Source organism: Nicotiana tabacum, chromosome 15 (assembly GCF_000715075.1).
Source record: "Nicotiana tabacum cultivar K326 chromosome 15, ASM71507v2, whole genome shotgun sequence".
NCBI classification, from domain to species: Eukaryota; Viridiplantae; Streptophyta; class Magnoliopsida; order Solanales; family Solanaceae; genus Nicotiana; species Nicotiana tabacum.
In genome coordinates this window covers 98,750,093-98,773,361 of record NC_134094.1, presented here as the reverse complement: position 1 = coordinate 98,773,361, position 23,269 = coordinate 98,750,093, and the positions used below count along the sequence as shown (strand labels likewise).

At 33.9% G+C, this 23,269-nt stretch overlaps 1 protein-coding gene across 1 annotated transcript; it reads right to left on the bottom strand.

Annotated features, from left to right (window-relative positions):
- Positions 1-1,326: 1,326 nt before the first annotated feature.
- LOC107766802 (BRI1 kinase inhibitor 1) lies at positions 1,327-2,813 on the bottom strand. Its single transcript, XM_016585654.2, has one exon. It carries the CDS (start codon positions 2,456-2,458, stop codon positions 1,505-1,507), a length of 954 nt encoding a protein of 317 aa, XP_016441140.1. The 5' UTR covers positions 2,459-2,813; the 3' UTR covers positions 1,327-1,504.
- Between the last annotated feature and the right edge of the window lie 20,456 nt (positions 2,814-23,269).

The following is a 23,269-nucleotide window of genomic DNA, read 5'->3' as shown; positions in this document are numbered from 1 at the left end:
CATTCCGGACTCGCTCCTTACCCCAAAATTATTCAACGGAGCTAACGGAGTTAACGGAATTCCATTCTGGATCCGTCTTCACACAGTTCCGACTATGGTCCAAACTCTAAGGTTTAAACTCACAACTAGGGATTATGTGTCCCAAAACTCTCTGAATTCCATAACCAATCACTCCGGCAAGTCCCAATAGCGGAAACAAACGTGGGGAAAATAGTTATTAGGGGTTCGGGGTTCTACCCATTGAAAAAGGTATCTTTTTGCTTAGGTTTTTGGAATTTTGTATATTTTTTTTTTTGTGGTTTATCTTTGCTACCCCATCCATGAAATTTTTTGTTGTACTCCTATAACATGAGGGATGGTGTAAAATTTTTTGACCAAGTTTCATGGGTATGTCCCCCCTTGGAATGTCATCTCATACTGGAAGAAGAAAGGGCCACCAAAGGAAGAAGCAATTATAAGGTTTAATTTGAGACTGACCACCGATGGTCGATTAGCTATTTTGATCATTAATTAAGAAGCTCAAATGATAAGTTCAAATTACTATCCTATCATTAATAAGAAGTTCAAATTACTTTCCCATCAACTTTGACACATCTAAAATAAAACGAAATTAAATGATAGTGGCTTGTGATGTGTGTGTGAACAATATGACTGAAGAAGAGGATTGCCCTCAACATTAGGTAATTTGTACTTGTGTAGTTATTTCTTGAATCATTTCCCAAGACCTATTCAACATCTTTAAATTCATATGATTCAAGTGACTAATTGCTGAAGAAGCCTGGATTGCTTGCCGTTTATTGAAATTGTTAATTAATTTACACGTACCTTTATTCTATTGGTAAATGCAATCTGATATTTTACATCATTAATCTTGATAGTAGATATAGTAGAACTTGATATTGAAAATTAATTAAACAATTAAATAACCAAAGATCAGAGGATGAATACTCAAGTTTCAAGACAATAGCTAGACCCTAGACCAAATTTATTCTTTGCATAGCCTTGACCTTAGCAAGATTTCAAGATAATCAAAATCAATTTGGACACTTACTTAACAAATATAGTATGCAAAAGTAATTCCTCAAAAAGAAAGAAATTAATGTATTATTATTTAGAGAGTCAAACAGAATTTTCTTTAATCACTTTTTTTGTTAATAATTTTAAATTGTTAATTATTGTAACTTATAGTATTTTTTATAAAGTTTGTAAATAATAAATATTATTTCAAAAAATTTAAAGAATCTATGTTTAAATTCATACTGAAAATTAGTCAATTTGATTCGTATTCCTAAAAGGTTTAAATAAATTGAAATAGAGTAGTATATGGCTTCCATGTTAAAAAATTTAACATGAATCATCAAACATATCCAATATCATGCTGTAAAATACTAACATACATTATGATACATAAGAATATCAATTTTATGTAATGAAAAAAAAATAGTACTAGCTAGCTGTACTATAAAAGGATAAAAACATAAACAAAATTAAAGCTTCTCTAAACCTAGTCATTATGGGATTTGATTTTGTCTTCCATTGAAATAGATTTCTTACAATGAGCAATTGCAGCTTGTATAGCAGCCTGCAACTCTTCCATAGTACTATCACTTGAAGAAGTAGAAGAAGAAGAAGAATTAGGAGAATTATATGCTCCAGGTGTTGTTACAAGAAGACCACTATTTGTAGGAGATGTTCTCATTGAAGCTGGTGCTGAATATAATTGCCCTTTCCTTCCATTAATCTCTTTATTCTTTCCTCTTAAATTTGATAAATTCCCAGAAAAAGAATAAGCTTGCGTATGAAATCGCACATTCTTTCTGCTGCTAAAAGATAAAAGAGGCCTAACCATTCTTATGTACCTCTTCACAACTTGACTCATCATATCAAATTTTAGCTTCCTCCTTTGTGATGATCTCTCTTTGTTTTCCTTTTCTTCTTTAACTTCATGCCCTTTTCTCCCTTTTGGTAGCCCAAACAAGGAAAAAGACTTGCCCTTTGGTTTTCCCTTAGATGTATAAGTAGTATCACAAGTGTCCTCATGATCTAATACTCTTTGATTCTTGGAAGTTTGGACTTTTTGATCTTCAAAAAAATGGTCTTTTATTGGAAGAGTAAAACTATCCATTGAATTGGTAGAAGTGCGAGGGGAAATGGGGAGATGGGAAAGAAGGTGAAGGGGAAGTAAGTGGCCATGGAAGAAAATATCATCAGCTGGAGATAAATCTATGGCAAATGAAGAAGGTGTTTGGATTTGTTTTGTTTTATTATCTGCAGGTGATATTGTGGAATTAGATGTTTGTTGAAAGGAAATAGTGAATGAGAATTCATGTGAAGGAGATGATGAAGATGAAGGTGGTGGTGAGGTTGCAGTACTGCTACTGCCATTGTGAGGATCACTTTCTTGATTTCTCTGTTTCTCTTCTTTGTGGTTCATGTTTTGGTGTAATTGGCTGTCCATATGGATATATGTTAATGTTATAGGGTAACAAGATTGCTAGGAAGATCTAATTAAGATGTGGTGTTTCTCAAACTTCTCTACTTCAACTCTTTGTTTGAAGGGACAACAAAAATAAGAACAAAAAAAGATAAGGGATATGAGAAAAATGGGTCTTTCCTTTGGTGAGAAGACGGGGAGGTTACTTGTTTGTAACTAAAATGTTTTATGATAAGCGTGTTATGTGGCAATTATCGTGAATGGACACATTTGAATTTTTTTTTTGTTTCTTATCTTGGTATTCGATACTCGTATAAATGGTGCTAAGGTAAATCTGAAAAAAATTTATATCGAAGAATAAAACACTTTCTAACCGAGACGATTATCGAAGATAAGAATTTGAAATTTTTAGTTAAAGATGAGAATTATTTATTATTTTATCACAATCCTTATCGGTGGATATAATTGAAGGTTGGGCATGTGGTGGCTATGAAATTGAGATAGAAATTTATGCCAATGGGGTTGGGGTCTTTCTCATGTAAGCAGCTAAAGGTTCTAGTTTTTGGAAAAGAACACTGACAGAACAAAATCCAAGGTTTCCTAGCTTTTTCGCAAGAATCCGTAGGTGAAACATATAAAAGTATAATGTACATACTAAATTATGGGTATCTGGTTTTGGACTTTATTTTCATTATACTCAAATGATTTCCCCATACAGCTACGTACGTACGTGTGAAGTCATGCTCATATATAAACATTCTTAAATGTCGTGCACATACCACCCCGAGTGTATTAAACGATTGAAATTTCTTCACTTTTTACTAGAAATTTTGAGTTTGAACCATGATAATAAAAAACTTAGTCGCACAAAATACTTTAGCTTCATAATAAATAGAGCTTCTTCAGATATTTTGAATTAGGCAAGTCAGTAAATATTAAATATCGAATGATTAAACCAAAAAATTGCTAAATGTCTTTACCATTTTATCACGATCCAAAATCAAACTAGTAGTAATGATACCTAACCCAACCCGTTAGGTAAGCCAATTAACAACTATCCAATTCCAATGAAATTTAATAAGACAATTAAGTAAAAGAAAATATCTGCATTTTATACATTCTCCAAGGATTGATAGTACAAATCATGAGCGTCTAAGATTTAGAATTTACAAAGCTGGTATGAAATAAAGTACATCATCAGTTTGAAATATACATGAACATATCTTTCATAAGTCTAGAGCTACCATGAACAAGAGACAGCTATAACCGAAACGTAGGTGCATCTTCAAATCCAACTCACGTCGAACACAGTAACATCAGCATCCAACATCTGCGGACAAGGTGCAGAAGTGTAGTATGAGTACAACCGACCATATGTACTCAATAAGTAACAAACATAATCTTAGGTTGAAAGTAGTGGCAAGCTTGAACAAAGGTCGGAGTCCAACACCAATAGCCAACAATAGTTCATAACAGCATAATAATAATAATGGTACAAGAAAACATACTCAAATATAAGATGCTTAACTCGTTCGCAGTTTCGGAAAAATAGGCATGCTTTTTAAGTATATCAGGTAAAACCTAAATTCTTTTACCGAAATTACCAAAATATGAGCAGGTTTGTAAAATTGTGATTTTTCACAAAACTTTTCAACAATAATTAATATGTTTTATTTTTTAGATAGCATGAGGAAAGTACATCTCTATTCCTACATGTCAATTTGCAGGTGAAATCATGAATGTCTCCAAAACCGGAGTAGAAGAAAGAAATGCATCTCTATGCATATATCTCAAGTACGCATGTCAAATGCAATGTATCTCAGTGATGAACTCATGTACTCACTCTCTCAGAGTACTCAATCTCACTGCCTCACACTTTCACTCATCATGTTCAATCACTCGACATACTCGGTCACTCAGTACTGTATATGGCCAACCCAGCTCAGGGAAGATCCATCTCAAATATATATGTATCAACTCACAAGATCCATCCCCAAATATAAATGATTCGGGCAAGATACATCCCTCAATATAAATCAACTGCGCTCACTGGGGTGTGTACAGACTCCGGAGGGGCTCCTTCAGCCCAAGCGCTATAATAAGTCAGATCCAGGCATAAATCAATAAAAATATAGTACAGTGTACAACCCGATCCCATAATATCACTCATAAACAGTCCCTCGGCCTTACTCAGTCATCAAACTCTTCAGTCTCTCGGGCTCACAATGTCATGAAACTAGCCCAAAAATGATGATATGATGTATCAATAAATAGCAACAAAGATTGAGATATGATATGCAATGAACAAATATGATTGAGTACGAAACTTCAATTTAAACATATAATTCAACAACAGAAATGACCTCAATGGGTCCCAATAATACTAACATATGCCTAAGTATGGTTTCTAGCATGAATTACAGCTCAGGTATTCTAGAACATAGAGTACAGTGAAAATATCCAGAGAAGATAGCTACACAGTTCAATAGAATCGACTAAATCACAATTCACACGGTGCACGCCCAAACGCCCGTCACCTAAACATCATCACATAACACGCAATTCGGGGTTTCATACCCTCAGCACTAAGTTTAGAAGTGTTACTTACCTCGAACAAGCTAATACCAATACCAAGCAAGCTAAACGATGCTCCAAACATGCCATCTCGCGCATACCGACCTATGAACGGCTCGAAACTAGCCAAAAGTAACTCAAATACATCAAATACTGCCAAAGGAAACAAACTCAATCGATAAAGGTCGAATCTTTAATCAAAGCCCAAAAATCATCCCAAAAGTCCAACCCGGGCCTGCACCTCGAAACCAGACAAAACTCACAAAATCCGACAACCCATTCAATTACGAGTCCAACCATACTAATTTCACTCAAATCCGACTTCGAATCGGTGTTCAAAATCCAAAAATTCACTTTATGAAACTTTAGTCAAAAACCCCCAATTTCTCTTTAAAATTCATCAACCAATTGCCAAAAATGAAGATAGATTCATATGAAATAAAATCAAAACCAAGTGTAGAACACTTACCTCAATCATTGTGATGAAAATTACTTCAAAAGTCGCCGCAATCCGAGTCCCACATCTCAAAATATGAATAAAATGACCAAACCCTCGATAGTATAGTTTCTGCCCAGCACTGTTCGCAAATGCGAACCAATAGTCGCACCTGCGACCTCTGCTTCTGCGGTAAATGCCTCGCACATGTGAGAAATCACTCAAGACCAGCCCATCGCACCTGCGGAAGTTCTTCGCTTCTGCGCACACGCAGGTGCGACAACCACGTACGCTTATGCGCCACACGCCGCTTCTGCGGCTCAAAATCTCGCATTTATGCGCACGCATATGCGTTATTAAAATCCGCCTTTGCGGTCTTCCTCACCCAGCTTTCACCTCGCTTCTGCGACCAATTGTCCGCTACTGCGAACTCGCTTCCGCATATGCGGAAGTACCAGAACCAGCATACCTTCAGCAATGCAACATGAAACGAAAATGACCCGAACCTCGTCCGAAACTCACTCGGGCCACTTGGGATCCCGTCCAAATATGCCAACAAGTCCAATAACATAAATACGAACCTACTCGAGGCCTCAAATCACGCATAACAATATCGAAATGACGAATCGCACCTCGAATAAAAAATTAATAAACTTTGAGCTTTCAACTTCTAAAACTCGCGCCGAAACATATCGAATCAACTCGGAATGAACTCAAATTTTACACACAAGTCACAAATGACATAACGAAACTATTCAAATTTCCGGAACCACAATCAGAATCCGATATCCACAAAGTCAACTCTCGGTCAAACTTATGAATTTTTCAAACCTTTAAATTTCCAATGTTTTTGCCAATTTGTGGCGAAACCTTCTAGAAACATCCAAATGCAAATCCGGGCATACGCCTGAGTCCTAAATCACCATCTAGACCTAACGAAACCATCAAAACTCCTATTCGAGGTCAAATGCTAAAATATCAAACTTTGTCAACTCTTCCAACTTAAAGATTAAATCATGAAATTCATTCTTCCGAACCGACTCTGAATAACCTGAAAAATTAAAACCGACGACTCACACAAGTCATAATACATCATACGATGCTGCTCAAGACTTTCAAATAGCTGAACGAAATGCAAATGGTCAAAACGATCGGGCGGGTCGTTACACATTTTCAAGATGAATTTTTTATTTAATTTTATCACATAGTTAGACCTTAGATATGGCAATTTCCTTGTCTTAATTTTCTCTTTCTGCACGCAAATGACTTGGAAAAAGGTGCTTTATCATATTCCCTCTGTTAGACTAGGTAGCAGATATTCTCTTCTGTCACTAGCAAAGTTAACCCACTTCATTTAATACTTTATGTATGTACAAATAGAGTATTTAACAACACAATTGACAAAGAAATTATTGTTTCTAGTAAGAAGTTTACCAACTCTTTTCGTTTTTTTCAATTCAAGATGTACTTAACTTTACTCGACGTAGTCTAATAATTAATTTTCTTAACCACCAATTTTGAACTTGAATATAATTGGATATACCAAACTCCTCTTTCCGATAAGTTACAACTTACAAACTTGACTTTTTCGAATTCTCTCAATAGTAATTGACCGTTCAAGCATGCCGAAAATATATTCATCCCAACACTTAATATTCAATTACTACTATAATTTTTCAATGTTAAACGTACTCCCTCCGGTTTTTATTTTGGTCTAAAATAAATGTCCATTTACATAATCAAGAAGGAATTAATTTTATTTTTTCAAAATTTGCCCTTATTTACATATTTCAATGTATTAATGTAACAATTAATTAAGGTTAATTTAGTGAAATACATCTTTTTTCTCTAGGAATTAATATTTTCTTAATTAATGAGTGTGACAAAGATAAAATGATCACTTATTATGTACATAAGGGAATAATTGTTTGGGAGAAAAACAAGTCAGAAGCCACAAGCGTGAAATGATTCATTGCAATGGTTATAGGTTAGGTAAATATAAGAGCAAACTTCATTTATAACCATCCTCTAGAAACTAAAATCAGCCGCTAGCCACAAATTACAATATGTATTTTATAGCCTAAAATCAATTATAACGGTTAACCAATTAAGTAGCTAGTCCATTTAATATCAATTATGACCAAGCTACCGGCCCAATTCCAAGCCCAAACAATCAAAGACCAAATATGCAATCCCAAATATCTCACCATAGAGACAAAAATCAGATTTTTAATCTCCTTCTCTTCCTACCACCCCCTTATCAACCCTCCTCTTCTATGCTAAAGTTCAGCTTGTTTTTTACCATGGGTCTCCTCCAATTTTGAGTAAGTTTTTTGTCTCTCTCGATTTCCCCTTCAAACTCCATGACTTTTTCTTCTCTCTCGTCTACAACGAGATTTGGTCAACACAATAAGCCAAATAATTCGGATATTTTCTGAAACGGATCATGTGAAGCGCCCTCTCTAATCTTTTTCTAGAGATATACCTATACAAACATCCAATTTCTCTGTTGCATTTTAAAATGGCTCTTTGATCGTTTGGAATTTGAAATCCCATTCTATCTATAAATACCAGCGTTTAGGAGTTTTGGGGAGCATTTTTTACTTCCATAAAAGCTCATTGTTTCTTTTCTGATCATTGCCATTTCCTCTTTGTAATATGTTTCAGAGGGTTGGCTCCCAAGTATCAATTACTCTCCCTATCCTCAGTTGCAACTCGTGCATATCAAACATGAACTGGAGAGTATTTCTTTTGAATATTGGTATATTACAATATATATATATATATATATATATATATATATATATATATATATATATATATATATATATATACAAAATAGACTGTCACTATACAAAATATATACAAAAATAGGCTGTCATTATACAAAAAAGATACTAAATAGACTGTCACTATACAAAATAACTGTCATTATACAAAAATATAATAAATAGACTGTCACTATACAATTTATATACAATAAACTATCACTATACAAAATATATACAAAATAGACTGTCACTATACAAAATACATACTAAATAGATTGTCACTATACAAAACAATATACAAAATAGACTGTCACTATACAACAAATATACAAAATAGACTATAACTATACAAAAAAATACAAAATAGACATTTCAGGCTATTAGATGTAATATGTTTGGGTCGGAGGGCCATTTTGTGTCAATGGGCAAAAACATGGACAATTAAAATTTTGATGGGTTATAGAGGGTAGTTTTCTCTAAATATAATGTTAAGACCCGCTTTGTCATATAAATGAAAGATAGGTACTCCCTCCGGTCCATAATAAATGACACTTTGACTTTTTATTTTGGTCCAAAATAAGTGTCCCTTTACATAATCAAGAAGAAATTAATTTTATTTTTCCAAAGTTTGTCCTTATTTACATATCCCAATGTGTCAAAGTTATAATTAATTAAGGGTAATTTAGTAAATACATCTGGTTTTTCTCTAGGAATTCGTATTTTCTTAAGGGAAGTGTCAAAGAGTAAAAAGTCGATTATTATGGACTGGATGAAGTAAATACTTATTTATACTTGGTGTTTATAATAAACCAAACAATTTAATTTTAGCAGTAAATATTTAAAGTAAAATACAAATCACTTAACTATGGTTAAATGACAGTGCATACGTTTACAAGATACAATTTTTTTAGTGTATATATTCGATGCAAATAAAATTTTACCCGCAGTGAATATTTTATCTAAGTAATAAGAGTCTAAGAAAGTTGTGAATGTCCCTACTAAATGGAAAATCTGTTTATAACAAAAAGACAACCAATAGTGCTTTCAATGTGTGACTTTAGAAGTCTTTCCTTACGACTCTTGCTTTACAATTCAGATGAAAATTGCATAACAAACAGAAAGACGTAAGAAAATGAACTTGTTAATTGATGGAAGGAACTTGGTAGGTTTATATTACTTCAAAATGTTCGGTTTAGATTATTCGGAAATGTCTAATTAATAGACATGAACTTGCATATTTTCATATCTGTCTCCAATATAATTTACCTACAATCTATCTCAGCATCAGGGAACACGAAAAACATTGAAAATTCGTCAATATTTTGTGTATATGCAAACGAAATAATTATTCTCAAAGCAGATCTTCCAGGACAAAGATTTTATATCAAATAAAATCTTTGATTTAACAAACTCCCTCTTCTCAAAAAGAATGAATATTTTCTTTTTATTTTTACGTAATTTCTGAATATGCAAATTTTACTTTAAAAAATATAAAGAATTTATGTTTGAATTGATACCGAAAATTAGTCAATTTGATTCTCGTACTCCTTAAAGGTTTGTTGGGTTCAAACATTTATGCTTTTAAACACGTGATTTTGTTTTCCAAAAGGTTGTGGAACACCACACGTATTATGTACAGTTTTAAAAGTAAAACAGTTAAGTGTGAATTAATTGTTGGTATAAACAAAGACCAAAAATAATCTAGAGCAACAACACCGAGTTAAAGAAATATGATCGAACAGATATAAATATTAATAGCTCTAAATTAGATCAATTCTCTGCAATAAATAAGTTCTTTGGACCAGTAAAATAATAAAAATTGATCTATTTTCTCTGTTCGTTTGCTACTGCTTTCGGTTTGGGGTTAGGACTTAGGCAATAGGACCACACACGTGTACTAATAAGTGGTCCTTGTTAAGACCATGTTAAAAGAACAGAATAATTTTGGCTGCTTGGTTAAGGTCAAGTATATATATCTCAATCATATAGGCGTTATTTGGATGGATATATCATCTTCTTCTCCACTAGAACCACATTTAATTCATTCATACAAAATATATATATAAATCTAAGGATAAGAGATGAAAAAAAAGTTAGGGGGTGGAAAGAAAGAAAGGAGATTTGTAACAATAAAATTTTGTCTTATACTATGTTTCTTGCTTACTGTTTTGCTTTCTTTAGACTCTTTTGTTTTGTATCTTTATAAGAAAAATGTTGCATGAAGTTTTCAAGTGGCTTAGTGGGGGAAGTAGAAAAAGGAGGAAAGGTTCTCCCCACAAAGGATCTTTGTGCTTTGACTGTGAACTCTTTGTTTTATACTATGTTTGTTTCCCCTTTTTCTCTCTTTATGTGCCCCACCCTCGCACCCACCATACTTTTCACCTCTACCGTTGTTAGCTAAACACGCATTTTTATTAAGTGAAGTCAAAATATAAAAAAATAAATATAAATCAAATAATTTTAAATATAATATATATATATATATATATATATATATATATATATTAAAAAATTACTTAACTACACAGTAAATTGTTTAATCAAGGAGTGTTAATAAACACCCTTGGGATAAAGGTGACTCAGCCACTGCCTGCAGCCACAAAGAAGAAATTTTCCGTCTTAAGCAAATGGAAAAGCACGTAAAATGTGTTGGAAAATTAGTGATATCTCAAAAAGTAATGTCTGCTTTGAAAAATCTTTTCATTTTGAAATATTAATTATATCTACTTATTATTTAGTAAGTTATTTTATAATTAATAGAGTCAAACTAGACGATGGAGCAATACCTGTATAAATATGGTCTTTGGAGAGCTAAAGACACAATTTTCTGACACAACTTTTTGAATCATCTTTTCCTCTTATATGATGGGTTTCTTTCTTGAGTTGTCTACTAGTTCTGTTCCCAGTTTAATAACTAGAAAAACTTGTTGAATCCTGGGGGATATGCCTAATTTTATTTATCACTGTGTGGACGAAATATCCTTAATGACAGTGTCCTTGACACACCTCAAGCTAATTCTTATTCTCCATAATCAATTTTTCCAACAAAATGTCAGCTTAATTGCAAGGTGATTTATTATATGTATTGGTCTTCTTCTTTCTTTAGGAGAGTAAAGTATTCGTCATACCATAAACTATACTATTATATAACATATGGTTTATACTAGGGGTATACGTATATAACGACCTGACCAGTCGTTTTGAATACTAGCTTTAATTTCAGTGTTCCGAAACCTCCTATAACTTTATTTGATGTTTATTGATTTGCGTGCTTGGTCCGTGTCATTTTCCGGAAAGTCTTTACATACAATTTTGAAGAAAATATAATTTTTTAGTTTAAAAGAGGCTAGAGTTGACCACGATCAAACTTTTTAGTAAACGACTTTAGATCAGTGTTTAGACGATTCCGGTAGATGATGTTTTTGAACTTGTACGCACTTTTGGTTGGGGTCCGGGGTGACCCGAGCGCATTTCGGTTTGTTGTGTGCAAAATTATGAAAGTAAGTTTTAACTTGAAAATCTTGAGTTTTGATGATAAATTCTTGTTGTTTGATGTTATTTTGGTGATTTAAGTGAGCGAGCAAGTTTGTAGGATGTTATTACGCTTGTGTGTATATTTGGTTTGGAACCCGAGGGGCTTGAGTGAGTTTTGAAAGTATTTCAGAAGAGTTTGGGACAGTTGATGCATAGTTGTTGCTAGTGTCAACTTGCAGATCTCGCAAATATGAGAATACTGCACGCAAATAAATTGCGGGCCTCGCTTTTGCGAGTGGCTACTCGCATCTGCGAAGGGAGCTGGGGAATGAGCACTTCGTAAATGCGAAGTTTTATTCGCAAATACGGACTGTGGGAGCTCCGCAAATGCGATGTATCTCTCGCATTTGCAACAACTAGGAAGGTTGGCCAACTTTGAAAATGCGAAGCTTTATTTGCAAAAGCGCATGAGAGGGCTATCGCAAATGCGAATATTTTGTCGCAAATGCGACTTTTTGGAGGCCTGATGCACTGTCGCTTTTGCGATCAGTGTATCGCAAATGCGGACTTCTCAATTGCGAATAAGTGCGATACATGCAGCTGGATAAAAGAGGAAAAAGTCGGGACTTAGCTCATTTTACATCATTTTTCAACCCTAAACTCCATAAAGGCAATTTTTGAAGAGGATTTTCTTCTCAAATTTATTGGTAAATATCTTTAACTAGTTTTGAATCAATTTCAACTACTTTTCATGAGTTTTTAACATCAAATCTATGAATTTTAAAATAGAAATTGGGGGTTTTGGGTAGAATTTAGAAATTTTGAAAAATAGAGATTTAGACCTCAAATTGAGGTTGAATTTCAAAATAAATTGCATACCGGGGCTCAGGGATGATTGAGTAATCAGATTTTGGCCTGAGTCTCGGGTTTGGACCAAGCAAGCTCAGGGTTGACTTTTATTGACTATTGAGATTTTGGCCAAGATTGAACCTTTATTGATTGGGGATGTTTTCTTTAGCATTATTTGACTTCGTTAGATGATAATTTAATAGGTTTTGATCCTTTTAAGGATTGTTTCTATGGAAGACGGTATTGGATTGTGGAAATTATCCCGAAATAAGGTAAGTGTCTTGCCTAACTTTGATGGGGGAATTTTTTCTATTAATTGATATTGTTCTACATGCGGGGATGATGCATATATGAGATGACGAGCGTGTATTCATGTGCTAGGGTTAATCATGTTTGGGGGTAGATTAACGATTATTTATGCCTCGTTAGAATATGTGGTATTCTTGCTTCATGTTTCTAAATTAATATGAATATGAAGTTTAATGCTAGAAATCATGATTTACCTTACTAAAACTTGATTAAAATTTGACAAACTTTTGTGAAACTATTGATGTGCTGAATTCGGTCATCACTATACCTAATCATAAATACATCGCTACGACCGTTATTCTTGAGATACTTGGATTCCATACTTGAGTTGAAGATCACTTCTGAGATTCGTTAAGATACTTGAACTATAAGGTTCTTGAGGTTTATTGAATTGTTATTGGCTTGAAACCTGTGATTGATGTTCATTTGGAGTATTTGCTTAATCACTCTCATTGATGTTATTCATGCTTCCTACCTTGCTCGTTATTGATATACATATGCTTGGTGAGGAAGAGTGTAAATCACGAACGATGATGCCGTGCCATTTCATATACATTATCATGAGATGAAGAGAGTAAAGCACGAAGGGTGATACCGTGCCATTTTATATACATTATCATGTGAGGGCGAGAAAAAAAAAATATGAATGGTGATGCCGTGCTATTATTTTTATATTATCATGTGTTCATGGCACGAAGGGTGTTTCCATGCAGGCGAGGACGAGAGACATGCATTATATTGTGATATCTTTTCCTTGCGTATACATTTATGCCTTTCTCTTAAGTTGTTAGTATTGTTGCACCTATATTTTCTATATGACGTGTCGTTGTTGTTCTATCTTTGTCCTCTACCTCAATTGTTGTGATATTATCCATGCCTTCTAATTGTATAGTTTATAAAAATCATGTTTTCTTCTTGTTTGTTATATCTACATCTATGCCATTTTTTATTTATTGCACTTTCGTATAAGCCTTTGTTATTTATCCATGCCTCCTATTCGTCTAGCTTACAAAGATCATGCTTTCCTTCTTGGTTGTTATATTTACTTCTATGCTATTTCTCATTTGTTACATTTTCGTATAAGCCTTCTACCATATTAGTTAGTGAAATTTATGTTCTCCTATCTTAATTGCTATCATTACTTCTATGCTTCCCACCTAGTATGTTACTGTTATCCATATGCACTTCCTTGTTCGTTACTGCTACCTGTGCACTTTTCACTTTGTCGTAATTGTTATTGGCATTTCTTTCACTTGGTTGTATTGTTATACTTATGCTTGGTAAGGATAAAATGAATGCACGAAGGGTGTTGTTGTGCCATTTGATTTGACATACATTCACGTATCTGGTGAGGATGGGATAAATGCACGGAGGGTGTTGCCGTTCTATTTGATTTGATATACATTCACGTATCTGGTGAGGATGGGATAAATACACGAAGGGTGTTGCCATGCCATTTGATTTGATATCTTGAGTACATTCCTCATACTATAAAAGTTCGCGAATTTACTATTTTTGTTTGAGGTTTATCGCTTTAAGAAAAGGATTTGGTTGTGACATTGATGAAACTGACCATAATTTCTTCTAGTAATCATTTACTACTTCACATATTTGTTCTTGTACTTTTTGTTGTTATGTTCTAGTATTGTTTCTATTGCATTCAACTGCACATGTTATATCAATGAGTATCTTTTACTAAAAAACCTCGTCACTACTTCACCGAGGTTAGTAAAGATACTTACTGGGTACATGGGGTCGATTGTACTCATACTACACTTTTGCACCTTGCGTGCAGATCTCGAAGTTACGTAGCCGTGAAAGTCGGAGCCTGGCATTGGAGGCATATCAACATTCCAAACAAAGTTTGTTTGCGGTAGTTTAGAATTTATATTTTTGTTTATGTAAATTTCAAACAGATGATGTATCTTTTCTCAAACCGAATTTGTAATCTCATTCATAGTCGTTCGTGACTTGTACTACCGGTCCTTGAAAAGTTATATAGAATTCAGTTATTTATTTCTTGTTATGAATAATCTATCATTTTTGCTTACCTTGTTGTATGTTTAGCTAACCTAACATTAGGGTTAGGTGCCATCATGACTAGGCGGATTTAGGATGGTGACAAATAGGTCAGGTTAGTTCGGAGTTTTTAATTACCAAATCAAAATAATAGTGTCGGATTTTTAAATCTATAAACCAAACTAACAAAAGTCAGATTTTTCAATCTCGGGTTTTTTGATTTTTTTGGGGTTTGATGGTAGATTAGAAACCTGTATTTTAGCCATATTTGTACTCTAACTACTACACTTTACGTGTGTTTGAGCTTAACTGATAGTGAATTGTACTTATTATGTGTTTTATGCCTTGCAGGAAGTGATTCCGAGTTAAAACGATAATTTGGAGCTAAATCGAACAATTTGGAGCTTTGAAGTATGAGTAAAATCCCAAAGAATTAAATCGGGATCGCGTTCGGAGGTCGAGGACCAAGTTGAGATATCAAAAGTGCACAAAAAATTTACTCTAAGAAAATTACACTACCGCGTCGCATGGGGCGCGATGCGGCAGTGCAAATCTGCCTGATAGACGATTGGCAAGGCCTCTGAAAATCCTCAAACGTGCCGCATGGTGTGACGCGAGGCGCGCCGCACCTATACAAAATTATTAGAGTTATTTCTTGTTTCGGTATGGAAAGGGTAGTTCCGTCCGGACCTGCTTATACACGGTATAAATACATCAAAAATACGATTTTGAAGGGACTTTTGACCTGCGAAAGATCTGAGAAGCAACTAAGGCAAGGAGACACAAGAATTCATCAAGATTTCAACCAACAATCGGTGCAATACGGGAGTTTGTATCGAATCATTAGCATTGATGTTTTCTATGTTTTAAACCCTAATTGAGATGATTTTTTTTATTGCTATGGAGTAATTTCCCTTAGGGTGTTGATGGATATGATGTACAGATAAATTGATAGGGATTCGATTCTTGACAATTGTTTGAATTAATTGATGGAGTTTTAAATTATATTGTGAAGTTATTTATTATTTTGCTTAATCGAAAGAAGAGTTTTATAGTGAATTTTTTTACATCTTATGCGCTAGTTTAAATTCGTGATTCAACTAGGTAATCGAAAGAGCCATTTGAATAATTTATCGAACTAGAAAATAGGAAAATATTCGTGAGAAGTTACCTTTTAAATTATAACCATTATTTTATTCATTACAATTGTTCACCGTGGTTCAATTGGATTAATTACTGAAATTAATGTTTAATCGAAAGAGGAACATTAACTTCAAGTATAATCTGATTATATATTGAATTCGTGAGAATCAATAGTATTATAGAGTAAACTAATTCATGAATTGGATCCCGAGTCAGTTGTCTTGCACTTGTCTAGTCAATTACCCTTATTTCTCTCACTGATATCTCTTTATTGCTCAATTGTTGTCTTTCGTGATTAATTGGTAATTGCTTAATTTTAGTAGTTAATCGTAGTTGATAATCATTCAATAAAGTATTAATTTTCCTCGATAGTAATTAAGGAAAGATTATTCGAATACTGTTTAAATTCAATCTCTGTGGAGATGATAATTTAACTATATTATATTTGACTAGCTAGCAATAATTTTGTGTTGTGTTTTGCGCTCGTCAAATTTTGGCGTCGTTGCCGGGGATAGGCAATCAATAGTGTTCAAAATAATTTTTGGTACTAATTCAGGAACTAATTTTACTTTGTTGTATTCACGTTTTCTCACTTGTGTGCAGGATACAGGTCTAACTTCCTTGCTGTATGACTCGATCTTCTTCAAAGGAAGTAATACCTTATGAATCGGAGTTGGAGAAACACATGCGATAACTGAGAAAAGAAATAGGATCCACCGAAAAACTCTTGGGGCAACCTTCAACCCAAGAATACATGGCAAAGAACGGTGATGATGGAGTGGACTTAGCTGCAAGAGAGGCAGCACAACATAGAGAACAAGCTGTGCGGTTAGCAACTGAAGTAGCCCTTAGAGCTGTTGATGAGATTGTCGAAGAGGATGAGGGTCGAAGATTCAATCTAAATCGACCCCTAGTTGAAGATTTTTGTGTTGTGTTTTGCGCTCGTCAAATTTTGGTGCCGTTGCCGGGGATTGACAATCAATAGTGTTCAAAATAATTTTTGGTACTAATTCAGGAACTAATTTTACTTGGTTGTATTCACGGTTTCTCACTTGTGTGCAGGATACAGGCCTAACTTCCTTGGTGTATGACTCGATCTTCTTCAAAGGAAGTAATACCCTACGAATCGGAGTTGGAGAAACACATGTGACAACTGAGAAAAGAAAGAGGGTTCACCAAAAAACTTTTAGGGCAACCTTCAATCCAAGAACATATGGCAAAGAACGGTGATGATGTAGTGGACTTACTGCAAGAGATGCACCACAACATAGAGAATAAGCTGCATGGTTAGCAATTGAAGCAACCCTTAGAGCTGCTGATGAGACTGTCGAAGAGGACGGGGGTCAAAGATTTAATCTAAATCGACCCCTGGTTAAATACCACTTTGAAACTATGGCCCCCAAGCCTGGGAGATCATTAGGTGATTATGTCAGACCAGTCTACAATCAGGGACAGTCAGGTATCAGACCTCCACCCATAGCAACAAATAATTTTGAGTTGAAGAAAGGCTTGCTTCAAACCATCCAGAACAACTATGTCTTTTGAGGAAAGGCGAATAAAGATCTGAACACTAACTTGATGGACTTTGAAAAAATCATGAACACCTTTCAGTACAATGGAGTGTCCAAAGATGCAGTCTACTTAAGGGCATTCCTCTTTTCACTAAAGCATGACGCGAAGCACATGCTTCGAAGCTTACCAACTGGATCGATCAGGACATAGGAAGATATGAAGAAAACATTTCTTGACAAGTACTTCTCAGCTGCAAAAATAGGAAAATTCAGAAGGAAAATCCACAACTTATGCTAGAAGGACACTGAATTGATGATTTGATAGATTAGTTTTGTCAAATATTTACATAATTTTATGACATTATATTTATAAATATTAATTTATTTTATCAAACATGCATTCCATGATATTCTTACAAAAGGTATGTTTTAGTTTTTATAGTTAATTAAACTAAATATTATTAATTTGAAAACTATATATCAATTATTTTTTCATTATTAATTATAAATGTCATGACCCAAATTGAAGGGCCGCGACGGGCACTCGGTGCTTTACTCAATCGAGTACCAACGTAACATATTTTTTTTATCACACCATCATAGGTAAATGGGCCAGAAGGGCCATCATGAGATAACTGGAATAAAACATATGGGAATACTAGACATAGGGCGACCCAACATGATATAATAACTTATACACGTGACATACGAGCCTATGTTTTGAGTGTACAAATGATCATGTGTCGCGATTGACGTGTGTTAGAAGAATTATCACAAGAATCTGCTCAGGTATGCTAAGGCTATCCCTTCTTTCTTTTTGGCATGATCCATATAATACAAACAAAACAAGTAAACGCACAACTTTCATAAATGGCTCTATTGATAGAAGTACTACGAGTGCCTATGTTCTTGATTCCCCATATGTTATATTATTATATTATTTATTTATGGGTCTTAGAAAAATACGTAAGTTGATAAAGTTTATCCGAGAGATCTTATTGACTTACTTCATTATGTGTTGCATTCATTTATACATGTACATTGACCCATGACCTGATGGAGTTATATACACATATATTATATGTATATGGGATATGGAAAAAGGTTATAACGTTATATACGTACCACCACCTGATTAGTTGGTATACGTTGATGGTTTCTCCCACTGAGGCCGAGATGATATGATGGGATGCCCTCGGAGGCTTGATGATGTTATGTACGCATATACCCATGCATGATATGACATTTATACGCACATGCATGACATTATAAATATTTCAGGATTCACAAAGTTATTTAGGCTTACAAGCGAATTCCTTTACTCCATATTTCTTTTATGTTTTCTATGTATTGATTTTCATGCCTTACATACTCGGTACATTATTCATACTGACGCCCCTATTTCCTGGGGCCTGCGTTTCATGCCCGTAGGTGCAGGTAGACAGGTTGAAGGTTCCCCTTCTTAGGATCCTTACTTAGCGAGAGTGGTTTGCTCCAGAGCTGGTTTCGGATTTTGGTACGATATGTTTGTATACATATATGGATATGACGGGCCCCAGTCCCGTCCTTTATACAGTTGTACACTCTATTAGAGGTCTGTAGACAGTCATGTATAGTCGAATAGTATGTGGCCTTGTCGGCTCGCCCTATCGTATTCCGTATATATGTACATATGTCTTTTGGGCACATTTTCTCGCGTATGTTATTCACACAATTCAGTAGTTTACTACCAGACGTTATGCATTTTCTACAGTTATTTCATGTTTTATCTTAGACGTATGCTTAGGGGTGTTCGACAGGTAGGCTCGGGCACTCGTCATGGCTCATCGGTTTAGGTCGTGACAAAAGTCAGGTGCCCGTCGCGGCCCTTCGATTTGGGTCGTGACAATAAATATATGATTACTAATTAGTGTATATCAAAGAAAAAATATGCATCTTAAATACTAAATCTAATATTATTTATACTTATAAAAAAAGTATTTATAGTCATATACTTACTATATTAACTTTTAAGTTTTGATAATTACTTTATTTAAAATTTAGTCTAACTGTGTAATTACACTCGTGCAACCAAACCGTATGCTTGTAATTACTTTATGACAAACAAACATGTCCTCGTAATTTCTACCCTAGTAATTACATCAATTCCCATTACCGGGTGACTTTCCAAATAGACCCTTAGTATTGAATGGAATTTATTTTTCTGTTAGTATTAGTATTGATTTTATTTTATTTGGGCTTTATTTAAGTTACTAATACTTATGGGCTATAAAACGTATTGGACCATTCAAAAATTTGAAGTCCAAACTTGAAATAATACGTTAAAAGAGAAAATATGAATTTTTTTTAAAATTATTTATAAATTATATTACGATAAATATTTTTATGTATAAAATATTTTAAAATTTGTATACATGTAATATCGGGTTGGTTTGGTTTCGGTTTAATTTTTTTTAGTTAAAATCAAACCAAACCAATTATGACTATGATATTTTTTCACCAAAGTCATATAACTTTGTTTTCTCACACAAAAATCATAAAACTTTCACTAACTCATACAAAAATCATAGTGGTCGAAAAATAAATTTTTCGGTAGTATTTTCTTATTTTACGTTTTTTTATTTTTTATTTTCAATCTAATAAATAATTATCCAATTAAAATAGGAGAAATATGAGTATATTTTTAGTTGTTCCCAAAAATAATAGCCGATAAATATATTTTTATATATATGTATATTATATACATATAATATACACATTATATATATATATATATATATATATATATATATATATATATTGGCTAGCAAATGTAATTAGTTTCGGCCGGTCGATTAATTTTATACTTTTCTCTTAAAATAGGAATGACCCAACTCAGCCTGACCCAATACCCATATACGTAAGTTAAAATAATACTAAAAGTGAATTCTTCCCCCATAAGAAACTTAGTTCGGAATGAAAAATAAGGAAATAAAAGGTATAATTAGAGAGCACTTGAAATAAAAATGCTATCGATTTGAATAAAAATCTTGAAAATAAAAATAAAAGATAGAAGTATCATGTTTTGAAGGATTTACTATTCATCCCTATTTTAATTGGATTATTATTTATTGGACTGAAAATAAGAAAATAAATAACCACAAAATTAAAAAATACTACTGAAAAATTATATTTTCCAATCACTATAATTTTTGTGTGAGTTAGTAAAAGTTTTATGATTTTTATGTGAGAAAATATAGTTATATGACTTTGGTGAAAAAAAGTCATAGTTATATGATTTTTATGTGAGAAAACAAAGTTATATGACTTTAGTGAAAAAAAGTCATAGTTATATGACCATTTGTGAAATTTACCCGTCTTTTTTTCAACACCAAACCAAATCAAACCAAACCATAATCGGATTTTGTTTTCCGATTTAACTCGAATTATCGATTTGGTACGATTTATCGATTTTCCTGTACACTCCTAGTTTATACTACTATAGTTTTTGCCGTTTATTCTACTATATCTATGTTACATGCATCTTCTGTTTACCTTGACGTATCTATTTGGTGTGTACTTCGTACAAATTTTTCAAAATAGACTAGAAAATAACAAAGATTGACATATTCATAGTGGTACATCTTCTACTTATGTCATAGAGGAAAATAAACTAGTTTAGATATACCATTTCAATTTTCATAGGCATAATATTCTGGGAGCAATCTCAGAGATTGTGATTGTACAAAAGAAAAGCAATTCAAGATCCTTAGCGAATATAATATAATGTGTCAATCTTCCAGGGGCCAAACCCCCAGCTTCATTAATGGATGGCTGGCACCACAAATTAAAGACTTTTCATAGTGTGCTATTAAATTCTTAAAGGTATTCCAAACTAAAAGACGAAAGGGTGAGACCAAAAACAAAACAGCTCTTCATTGATACTTCCACATTAAGATCTTGACACAATCAGATAAATAGAGACTTTGTAGTCTTTGGCTCTAATGGATTAAACCAAACAAATTCAAGAAAACTCTCGTTTGGAATATTTTCATTTCAGCCCAGCACCCACAAGATGAAAATCTGGTCCCGATATTGACCAATTGAAAGAGAAGTATCATGTCACCTTAGTAGCAAGGTGATTCATTATAAGTATTGGTTTATCCTACTATTAACTACAGTTTCTTTTCTATTTTTTCTTTTTTCTTAATGATGGTAGTGTCTTATGCACACTTTGATTATTCCACCGAGCACTATATTGTTGCATCACTGCAATTTAAATGAATTTATTATTTATATATATTTTGCACCGACAATATGTAGGTTAAGTTCGCTTACAATAACAGAGAGTTCTCCATATCAAATATGATACGGTAACCCCGCAAAATAAAGCAGTAACATGCCATAACCGGTTAAACTGCATTGACAATATAAAAGATTCTTTACACTCTCCTTAAACTCTTTAAATTTATGCACCTGTCCTTATATTATTTTTGATGAAGTAAGATAATATCATTGAAATGGCATCAGGAGGATGCCAAATTACAAGAACAGAAATTATATTAGCTCCGGTACAAAAGACAAGAAACACTGTAAGCTCCAGTACAAGAGTACCTATGCTATAACTAGGGAGTTAACAAAATCCAAAAAAATGTCTACGCTATTAACAAGGGAAAGAAAGTTCCAACTGAACAAACTAACTAAACATCTAGCTTTTAGGGAATGTGTTGGAGTTGATATTCCATCAAAACATCTGCCATTTCTTTCCTTCCAAACAATCCAAAATATGACTGCTGAGATCATTCTCCATATTCTTTTGATGGCTTTGTCAACTCTCCAAAAAAATCCAGCCAATATAGGCTTCCTTGATGGTGTGAGGCATGATCCAAGTTATACCGAAAATAGATAGGAAGAAGTTCCAAATATCAGCAGTGACTAGGCAATGAAAAAACATATGATTAACACTTTCTGATTTCTGTTGGCACATATAACATCTGTTGACTAAAGTAATGCTTCTTCTACTAAGATTGTCCTGTGTTAAAACAACTCCATTGAGGGCAGTCCATGTGAGGCATGCTACTTTGAGTGGCATTCTGGTCCTCCAGACATGTTTCCAGGGCCAATCCTCTAGTATTCTTTTCTGTGAGCAGATAAGGCTATAACCCTCTTTGATTGTGTACTTTTCTTCTTTTGAATTCCCTCAGATGATTCTGTCATGTTGTTGATCTTCCGTGATGAAATCTCCTAATGTGGCTAGGAGAGCAAGTAAGTCATTGATTTCCCAAGCCTGAAGATTTCTTCTAAACACTGGATTCCAAATGTTGTTCTCTCTGTTTTGAGCAATATTTGAGTCCTGATTGCAGGCTATTAGGTATAGACCTGGGTATGAATCCTTTAGTGTTGTATTACCAAGCCATATGTCTTTCCAGAATTTTACATGAACACCACTACCAACTTTGAATGATGTATTTTGAAAGAAATCATTTTGAAAGCTGCTGATGTGTTTCCATAAACCCACTCCATGAGGTGCTGAACTTTTCTTGGGGCTCCAATGATTCTGAATTCCATATTTGGCGTCAATGATCTGCTTCCAGTAACCTGCTTCAGTTTGTCCATACCTCCATAGTCATTTCATTAGCATACATTTGTTGTGAAGCCTAAGATTCCTGATACCCAATCCCCCATAAGACTTTGGTTAAGTTATTTTGGGCCACCTAACAAGTGAAAATTTGTGAGCCTCACTGTTTCCTTCCCATAAAAACCTTCTTCT

Bases quoted from the DNA above. Each gene is read 5' to 3' on its own strand.
- LOC107766802 (XM_016585654.2), bottom strand. From the start codon at position 2,458: ATGGACAGCCAATTACACCAAAACATGAACCACAAAGAAGAGAAACAG.